General features: G+C 34.9%; 1 protein-coding gene across 1 annotated transcript; it reads right to left on the bottom strand.

Moving 5' to 3' along the window:
- Positions 1-275: 275 nt before the first annotated feature.
- On the bottom strand, positions 276-1,373 carry LOC113760073. Its single transcript, XM_027302648.1, has one exon. It carries the CDS (start codon positions 1,371-1,373, stop codon positions 276-278), a length of 1,098 nt encoding a protein of 365 aa, XP_027158449.1.
- Positions 1,374-11,059: the final 9,686 nt, after the last annotated feature.

Here is an 11,059-nt window from a genome sequence, read left to right as displayed (position 1 = left end):
TCCTTGACAATTCCACACCACAACCCTCATAAGCACTTGGGGGCCCCATTAAGGATGGGCCCCTCCTCCTCTTGGTCAGGCTCTAGAACTACCATCATCTCAAAAGATTTAGCTTTCTTACAGGTCTGACTTACACTTTCCTCGCAATCCATTTCATCATCTTTCAGTATTGTTTTCCTCTTCCCCCCACCAGCCTGAATATTTCCTTGCCTATTCAGCTCTCTTAAGGATCTTCTAGATTTGATAGGGGCAGTCACCTTTCTATACAATCTAGCTTACTGCTTCCTAATAGCCTCCTGCACTTTCCCATTTTTATTAAACATCTCCTGTAATAGCATTTCTCCCTCTAGAGCTCCCTCCAAATTACCAACATTACTAACAACTGGTATAGCCAGAGAGCTATCCTCCTCCATCTCAGCACAACTTTCTACAAGGGGGGTCTTGGCTGCTCCAACTACAAGAGCGCCTTTCTGTTCATCCTTACCCCTCTCAGCCTGTTCCTGCACCTCTTGTTGCCTAAGAGAACCCCCTGTGTGTACTTCCTCCTGAAAGAGACCAGACACTTCACCATCAACACTCAAATCATTCAGGTCTTTAGAAAGGTTCTGACGATCCTGCCTCTCCCTCTCCAAGACCTTATTCAACTCTAGTTGGTTCTTTTCCAGAACACTACTCGGCTGGGCTATTTCAACTAAATTTCCATTGAGGAACTTCCAGTAACGTTTATCCTTATCCACCTCATGTCTAGATTGCTTGGTCTGTGGTGAGCTCTTAGTGTTTCCTGCTCTCAACCAGGGGCCATACTGATTGTCCACATTTCTACCTAACACTTCTAGCTGACTGGTGCAAGTTCTCTCACCATGTCCTACGAACCCACAATTATAACAGAAATCAGGACATCTTTCGTACTTAAACGCTACCCAAGTCAAAATTTCCTCAGTTTTTACTATGGTCCTTCTTAGCAGGGGTTTTGACAAATCCACAGTCACAAACATCTTCAAATGCCTTCCTTCCTTACCCCCCATTTGGGGGATTATAACATCCTTGACTTGATGAAACACTGCCCCTATCTTACGACCAATCTCTTTAGTAATCCAATGAATCGGTAAATTCCACACTTGCACCCACATAGGAGCCAATTTAAAGGCCTCCATATTACCTTCTATACCTTCCATCCACCTGTTCACCACCAGCATTTGGTTATCTATAACCCAAGGTCCTCTTTCCAGGATCTTTTCCCTATCACCAGGGTTCGGTAAATTGAATTGAAAAAGGTTCGGACCCAGCTCTACTACTCCCAAATTTTTGGGATACCCCCATGCTACCGTGACGAACCCTTTAATCCCTGTAAAGCTCACCACCTTCTCACCCATAATTCTACCTATTATACTATCCTTACACTCTCTAACCCCACTTTCTAGATCCCCTAAGTCCAATGTAGCTCCAGTGAGTTCATTACCTCCATAGAAACAGTCCAAGGTCCTACGGGGAAAAAACTCACTACTGAGTAAGGAGATGAGAGGACAGACACCAGGAACAGAGAGGACAAGAAGAAGAGAAAGATGAGGGAGAAAACTACCGAACTAAGAGAAGCTCAGGGCACGGACACTGCTGAAAGAAAAAATGCATACCACCGAACAGAGACAAAAACCAGAAAACCAGAAAAACAGTAGCTTAACCACAATACACAAATACTTAGACATGAATAGCTCAGGAATTAACAATAACTCACAGTTGGAACTGTGGCTGCGAGAAAAGCGTATGCTATCAAGATCGACACAGCTTGCAACTTCATAACTACGTTTCTTCTCATTCCTCTGCAACAAATGTTTCCATTACTCCAGTCCTGCCACTACTTTTTGCAATAACTCATGCCAATACTATGTCCGAACAAGAATCAAAAGCTAGTGTTTGGATTTTAGGAAGGTTGTTGAAATCTAGTGCATTACCGGGATTCGTGAGTTTAGGAGTTTGAAAAGTTTTGAAAACCCACCAATGGGGGGAAAGTTCTCTCAAGGAAAGAGAAAGGTGCTCTCAAAAAGAGAGAAGTTGATTCATTGCCCGAGGTTATTTGGATTTACATTTGGAGGCAGATTCGCTTACACTCGTTCGAATCGTTCAAGGGGCTTGTGCGTGTCCATGGGAATTGCAGAGGGAGCTGGACGAGTTGCTTGGGTTTCAACAACATTTTCACACGATCTCGCACCGTTATAGGGAAGCGAATTTGCCGGCAAATTATCTGGCGAATGTCGGTGCCGATTCGGAGGTAGGACAGCTATTTGATAGATTCTCTGATCTGCCGCGGCTGGTCAAGGGGGGTGTTCGCATGGATAAGGTGGGTTTCCCATCGTTTCGTAGAAGGGTGGTTGGATATGGGTGATATAGTGTACGCATGTTTTCCCAATTAATAAAAGTCTCTTTTAATTAAAAAAAAAAAAACTCTTCTTCTTTCTTATTTCCTTGGAGCTTCAAAACCGTAGCCATGGTAGAAATGAGCAGCGGCAACGGTAGTGCCGCCAGCCTTTGCCGCCAGCAACCAACACCGGTCATCACCTTCCGGTGATGGATTTACCCCGAACTTTCCCCATTCACTGAGTCTTTCGAATAGATTCCATTTTTGCCCTCGGTTTTTAGAGAAATTGGGTGAAAAGTAGCAAAAATGACTGGGTTTGTTTGGATTGGGCTTTATTTTTCCAAATTTATTTGCTTGCATCATCATTACAATTTTCAATACACCTTTTTACCTTCCCAATTACCTTTTTATCTCACATACATCACATCACAAAAAGTGCTACAGTAAAAATATCTCTAATAATTCACAATCCAAACAGACCCACTATTTACAGTCGGATCTCTATTTCATAAACTCATTCAAAACAAGCATATACTTCACCAAACTTATACCAAAATGCTCCTCATGAGATGTATAACATAAATAAGCCCAGAGAATCAGCCATACAACGTCAAAAATAACAATTTGAAACCTTACAAAACCCATTTCATGATCTAGAACTTAAAGATAAAATGAAGGGACCTTGGCAATGGCTTTAGCTTTTCCATGATAATGGCAGTGCTGCTCTCAAACTCTAGAAACTTTGGAGGAACCCAACACCATCATCCTGACTTTTTTTTTTATTTCAAGTGTTTACTTGTGCGTGCAATTGTGTGTTTCTGGTGTGTAGTGTGTGCGGAATTGACAAAGTTTCGAGGGAAAGGGGTGGAGTGAAATGTGCGCAATTGTATGTGTAGTGTGTGAACTAGTGTGTGCTGTTAGGGAAGGAGAGGCCAAGAGAGAGTTGGAGAGAGGAAAAGAGAGTGCTGTTAATGGAGCTAGTTTGTGTTCTTGGTGTCGGTGTGTATGTGTGCATGTTTGGTGTGCTGAGAGAGAGGGAGGGAGGGAGGGCGTGGAGGGTGTTAATTGTGTCGGTGAGTGATAAATTAGAGAGAGAGCCTCGGCGAAATGCCAAAATGTACCACGTTCATGCAAAAGGGACCACAGGAAGGAACGGGGTTGCAGGTGTAACCGTTCCTAGCAGTTTTGTGTATTTTAAATATCGCGTAACTTTGTTTTTATACAACGTAACTTTGTTTGCACAACGTGTAACTTTAAAATAAATTTTTGTGACCCCCACACACGGTGTTAAAAACAAGGTACAAGAAATGATTTGGACCATACAATTTTTTTGAACCAAATCCTGACCGTGCACTGTTCAAGGATAGTTCTTCTGATGACCGTTCCTACCCCGTCTCCATAAAAAAGAGGGATCAACAAATCAAAAAGAGGGATCAGGTAGAGTTAATGCAGAAGGACGGAGAAGAAGGACGAGGACGGAGCCTGTGCGGTTGGGCCCCTGTTAACACTTCAACGCCATTATAATTTCCTATTCGAAGTTAAAAAAAAAAAAAAAATTCAGATGAAAATTTCCCTCCTTTCCTCTCTATTGAACAAATCATCAAAGACAAATCCCTACAAAATTTATCACCTCCTTTGTTCTTCCACACTTAGAGAAATTCTCTCTCTTTTAATTAACACCTATCAAAAAAAAGATAGTAGTATGTTTTTACAAGTTTCAACCTAAGATACATATATTTGGATGTGGCAAGATGGAATCGTGACGTTTATTTATTGAAGAGCTTGACAAAATCTATGCCTGTACAGATATGCTTTTCGAACTCGATTATTGAGCATAATCTTTAGTTATGATTGTTGATAATATATATTTGAGTTTTCTGTTTACAGGAATATATATCAGCCAGGATTTGGTCTTGCACAGCTAGATTTCCTTAGTCATATATGATAGCAAATGGTGCTGTTAAAGCAGATGCAGCGGAACGGAAGAACAAACAAGAACAAACAAGAATAAATTTGGGGGAAATCAGATTTTTATTAGGGTTCGAAATGTATCAGATATTTTGTATAGAATGGATATAAGGTATATATATACAACCAAATAACCAAAACGAATTGGACCCAAAAATTAGGCCAAAAAACCGAGACCCAAACTAAAATGGATACGATATCTAATATATACCGTAAGCTTCGGAGGTGTTGCCCCTGAACCCCCGCCGGGGGCGACGCGCCCCGGCTGGGGCACCCCAACTCGCTGACCGGGCAGCGAGACCCCCAAACAGCTCAGCGGAGATCGAAAATCTGATTCAAGGCATTTCAACAGGTGCAATGATGTACTGCTGTGTTGCTCATGCAAATGCAAACGACTGGAAGGTTGCTTATTTGGAACATGTGTTGAGCTGATTCATATAGTAGTCATGCTTGCTGAGATCATTCAATTTTGAGCTGCCTCTAATTATGAGCAGAATCTGTGGGTTTTGCTGAGTTATGCTTTAACGCAAAATTAGAACAGTGCGAACATGAATTTGCAAGAATCTTAAAGCTTGCTATTAAAGGATGTTGATTACTATAGGGATGGCTTTCGATTGCCTCATTGTTAAAAGGGTTTTTTTTTCTAAATTGGCCAACGGGTGGGTGGCACTCGTTAACACATCTAGGTATATGCACATATTAACAATTATTACCCTTCCTTGTATTTATATATTTTCCTTATATAATTTTATCTATCTTTTCTTGTATTTATTTACTTTTCTTAATTAATCTTACATTTTCAAAAATAAAACACTTGAGATATATTTTAACGAGAGACCCTTGTAAAAATATTAATTCCTACTAATTAACTTTTGCTCCATTAATAATATTCACACCACATGCAATAATAATATCGTTAATAGTTAGTATTACACTAGAATTTATAGTTGCATAATATGATGTACTATATGACAATGAAATATATGTATATTGCTTAATTTAGTGATTGGATATTACAAAATCTTGAAATTTGAAACGGTTGAGATAATTTGTTTTATCTTTTTGACTAATCAAATGTTTACTAGACTGTGTTCATTGTTCTTGGCTAACTCTCACCTAAAAATTTAGATATAGCACATCCTATCTATCGTTTCTAAATATTTTTTCAACAATTACTCTATAAGAGATTAATAATATCTATTTTACTCATTACTTAATTAAATTTTTTTAGTTTTCAAATTTAAGCTGAATTACCTTGTGTTATTATTCAACACAAAATGGTCTCCTGCATTTTTTGCACGGGAATGAAACTAGTTCAACTGGAAGGAGAAAAGCTGAAGCTCAAGGTCCCCACACGTCAGAGAGGGAGGCCGTTGCAATAACTTTCCGTGCCTTTTTATTGTTAAAAAAAAAAAAAGAAAGAAGATGCTCCAATAATCCATCACACCCCGCTGGCACTGTTCATCCATGCAATGATGGAGCCAAGGGGAGACAGAGGGGAGACAGAGGGGGGCCATGGCCCCCCCTAAGTTTTCAAAATTTTAATTCATAATATGTAAATATGTGTGTAAAATAAAATTGGCCCCCCCTAAATTTTTACAATTTTAGTTTATATTATGAGAGTTGAGATATATATATATATATATGAATTAGTCATCTTTGAATTAATTTTTTTCTTAAGAAAAAGTTATTTATTTTTTATTGTACTAATTATTTAACTTTCAAAATTTAAACATATAATTTGATGTTCCATAGTAAATTGACCCAATGTGATGTATTAGAATAAAAAGACCCAATTCATAATTGTTAATGGGCTAAAAAGACCCAATTCATAATTGTTGAAAGCAAGAACTAGTACGTCTAAGAATAGAACTTCAATATTTTGAGTTCGACATTCCAAATCATCATGAATTGCAAGAATTATCTGGTATTCATGAGTTATGTCAAGGCTTGGTGAAGATAAGAAAATCAGTGACATATCCTCTAATTGACAAATTTTTTAGACTTGTTCTTACTCTTCCTATATCAACTGCAACTACAGAGCGGGCATTTTCAATTATGAAAATAATCAAGACAAAGCTCCGAAACAAGATGCAAGATAATTTCTTGAATGATTGTCTAACTGTGTATATAGAAAAGGAAGTTGCTGAAAAATTTAGCAGTGATTCAATCATAGATGAATTTAGTTCTATGAAAGAGCGTAGAGCTCAATTTACTTCTAAGAAAAGATATTGAAATTTCAAATTATGTTAACATAACTTTTATCTTTTTTCAATTGAAAATAGTTACATTTATATTACATGATTATATATATATATATATTGCATAGGTGACATATTGGAGAGCATCTTCTCATAATGTGCAAATTGGATGGTTTGTGATATTATAAGATATTTAATCAAAAGTTATCTTTTTTGTTAATTTTTGTTATGACTATACCGCATATTTATGAATAGACATACCTTTATAATTAAATTTAATATTTGATATTTTTCATATATTTAAATAGAAGAAAATTATTTTGAACATAATATATTAAGATAATTTTATTAGGAAAAAATTTTGGCCCCCCCCAAAAAAAAATCCTGGCTCCGTCATTTCATCCATGGCCACGGTACTATAACCTGATATTTACACTACAACCTGTCCGTGTTAATGTAGAAATGCGAATGGTATCTTCCAAGGGGAACTGGAAGGTTATAATCCTTCGACACGGTTTGGAAATTGAAGGGATCCTACCATGGCTCCATGAGCAAATACTACTACCATTTGCATTATAGTATTGCATAATAATAGTCTTTAACACTCCGAATTCTGCAGCCCGCACGAAACAATCCGAATTCTGCTGATAATAATGTTAGCATTTTAAATCAAGATTAAAAAATAGAAATTATCATCTTATTATTTAGTAGTATTTTAGTAAATTAAGGTTTTAGTAATTCTATTGGAACCAAATTACGGTAGTTTTATTATTTAAAAATTAATATTTTACTAGTAAATTTCTTATGATTGTAATACTTGTTTATCAAGTCATCTAGTTTATAAATAGAGAATTGTATTATTCTCGTAAGTTGAGAAGAGTGAAAGCTTGAGAGTCTTGTTTTTATGGTGTTATTAATATTATATAGCTGATTTATTCCTCTTCTCTCCCACATATATTTTTATGTGTATAATTTGCCTTCTCATAAATATTAATTTTATGAAATTTATCTCTTATAGTTTTACGAAACTAGTCCTGAACATTTTCACTGTTAGAGATTTGGAGCACAAGATTGGTTGGAAGAAGTCCACTGATTGAGTTAGATCACAAGATTGGTCATGGAATAACCGGTTGTTGAAAATTGGGTCATGAGATTGGTTTAAGAATTGTCAAATTAATTGTGATTGTGAAGATAGAGATTGGAGAAAAATACTGTCAATTGAATTGTGACTATTAAAATTACGAAAAGAGTTGTCAATAAATTGATATCAAATTGTGCGACGAAAACAGTCTATGAAGGTGCGTAGATTATTGAAATGAGAAAAGTATTTAAAGTTAAAGAACCAATACAAAGTGATGTGACTAAATTTGTAAGAGAGATTATTGATCTTGATTACGGTGAACCTAATTCAATAGGCAGTTTGATTTAAGGGAGACAATGTTGATATATTAAATTAAGGCTAATAGATAGAAAATTTCATATTATTATTTAGCAGTGTTTTAGCCAAATTAATGTTTTAGTACTTTTATTGGAGTCAAGTTATGGTAGTTTTATTATTTAAGAATTAACATTTTATTAAAAAATTTCTTGTGACTGTAAAACTTGTTTACCAAGTCATCTAATCTATAAATAGATAGATTTATTATTATCATGAAAATAGTGAAAGTTTGAGAGCCTTGTTGCTCTTATGGTGTTATTGATATTATATGGTTGATTTATTTCTCTTTCTTTACATATATTTTTATGTGTGTAATTTGCCTTCTGATATACATTAGTTTTTTAAAAGTTATAAAAAATATATTAGTTTTATCTTTCAACCAACCGCAAAAAACACACACACCCAGAATTTAAGCCAAACCCACAGCCCAACCCAAAAGGCATGCTGACTTTCAGGCCACACTGAGGAACTTAAGTTCTACGCACACACACCACTCACAATCGATGTGGGATGGAAGGAAAGGGGGAGGGGAAACACCAAGACTATTGCCTGTTACAGCTCACCAACGGCTTTTATCCACTCCGCAATTCCTTTTCTCTCAACCAACCGCAAATAACACACACACCCAAAACTTAAGCCAAACCAACAGCCCAACCCAAAAGGCATGCTGACTTTCAGACCACACAAAGGTATCTTTTGATAGAATATTTTGGGTTCAGCAGTATTTAACACTTAAAATATTGCGATTGCCAACGTAGCGTACGGGATCGCAAATCAGAAACAGAGTCTTCCCACAAGAAGGAGCCGCAATCAATACAAGTTGGCAATAAGCATCCATAACAAAGAATTACAATTTTGGTCCTCAATATTTGGTTTCTTGCCAAATTGATTTCCAATATTTCGGCCAAAACAAATTTAATCCCCAAAATTTGTGATTTTAGGTAAATTAAAAGAACTAATGGAAATGGAATCATGACTAGCAGTTAACAACTTTAACTTTGCACTTTTAGTTCCTAATGCTTTGATTTTGAATCATTATATTTCTCTACTTTTTAAATAGTAATATTAAAAGTTTTAGTATGAATTGTGATGCAAATTAGAATGAAATGATATTAAATGAAATAATACCAAATTTGAGACTAACTATACACAAGAAAAGAAACATATGATACATTATTAGCATGAATAAATGAAATAAAGTTAAAAAAAGAAGTAGAAAAAAGAAGTTTAATTAGAATTCTTATTACCCATTTAATACTATTTCATTTTAATATGCATTTCAATTCACGCTAAAACCCTTAATATCATTATTTAAAAATTAAAGAAACACAATAATTTAAAATTAAAACAATGGGAACCAAAAAGTGCAAAGTAAAAGTTACAAATTAATGGTAATTTGATGTTGACCATTAGTTATCAATTCATTTCCATTAATTATCATAAATCTACCTAATATCACAAACTTTGGGGACTAGATTTATTTTGGCGGAAACATTAGGGACTAATTTGGCACACAGGTCAACATGAGGTGCCAAAATTGCAATTCTCCATACCCTTAGAATATAAAGGGTTAATCACAAAAACTCCCCTTAAGGATTAACCATTTTTACGCTTAACCCCTAACATTATTTTTCTCACTTTTTCCCCTGAACTATTAGTCAACTCTAACATTATGTAACGGAAATGTCAAAAAGACATGTATGCCCCTAGGGATTAATTCCAATAAATCTCCTTAAGGTATTGCCCATTTTTCACTTTATCCCTCTAATATTATTTTCTCTTAATTTGTCTGTTTATCTTTAAAACCACTTAAGACGGATAATGTTTAAAAATTTTCAGTATCCCTAACATAATAATGAAAATTATTGATATAACTCTTGTTAGATTTTATCTCCATAGTTACAAATTTTTAGATAGAGGAAAATATCCTGCTCATTTTATTTGATAAGAGGAAAAAACAAAATTATTTAGTGAAAAATAAACAATAAAAATATTATTAAAGTCCTATAGATTTGTTTGGATTGAAGATTATTTGGAATGTTTTTTAGAAATAATATTCTAATACTTTTTTGTGATTTGATATTTGTAAACTAAAAAGGTGGTTAAAAAAAATAAAAAGATGATTGAGAAACGTGCCTATGATGCAACAAAAAGATTTTTAGAAAAATTTAGCAATCCAAACAATTTTTAATAGCATCTAATCATGTTGTGCTAAAAGAAATGAACCCAAAAATTTGGAACCCCAAATCAACTATGTTTCTCTCTTTTCTAAGTATTACGAATGAAAAAAAAGATGTATTCTCCCATATAAAGAAAATATCTAACTTTTAAAAGAAAAGCGCAACCATATGCAGATTTATAAAGAGAAATTGACAATATTCGAGCATTTTTAGTCTTTTAATAATAATTTTGCATATATATTTTTCAATAACAATGTTTATTATTTTTTCCATTATTACATGAAATCAGCAAGATATTTCTCTCAATCTTGAAAAAGTATAATTATGGGATGAAATTCAATTAGGGCCATATCTATAAATATATTATTTTTTATTATCGTATTAGGAATATTGATTTTTTAGACATTATTTATCCTAAGTGTTATAAAATATTGAAGTTGACTAATGATTTTAGTGACAAACAAACAAATTGAAAAAAAATGATGTTAGACGATAAAGTGCAAAATAAGTTAGGGGAATTACTGCATTTAACTATTAAGGATATATATGTCTTTTTGACATTACCATTACACAACGTTAAAGTCAACTGACGGTTTAAGGGATAAAGTGAGAAAAAAGTAACTTTAGGCGGCAAAGTACAAATGGTCATTACAATTACTAGATAAGTGTACAAAGAGACTGGGGTGCCCTAAAAATGCAGGTTTTGGGTGGTACTGTAAACTTCCAATCATGCCATTGGACACAGGACAGGACTATTATTTTGCACATGTGACAAAGATTGTGAGGTAATAGTGAATACATTACCTCCAAATAGGGTTGCAGAAATGTATTTAAGGGTTGGAGGTAGGGGTGTCAAAATGGGTGATTTGGATGAGTTTGGGTTGGTTAAAATGGGTAATGGGTATAAGTGAGTCAACCC

The sequence above is a fragment of the Coffea eugenioides genome, chromosome 2 (assembly GCF_003713205.1).
Source record: "Coffea eugenioides isolate CCC68of chromosome 2, Ceug_1.0, whole genome shotgun sequence".
Classification (NCBI taxonomy): domain Eukaryota; kingdom Viridiplantae; phylum Streptophyta; class Magnoliopsida; order Gentianales; family Rubiaceae; genus Coffea; species Coffea eugenioides.
The sequence above is the reverse complement of the archived record's forward strand: the minus strand, read 5'-3'. Positions and strand labels throughout refer to the sequence as shown.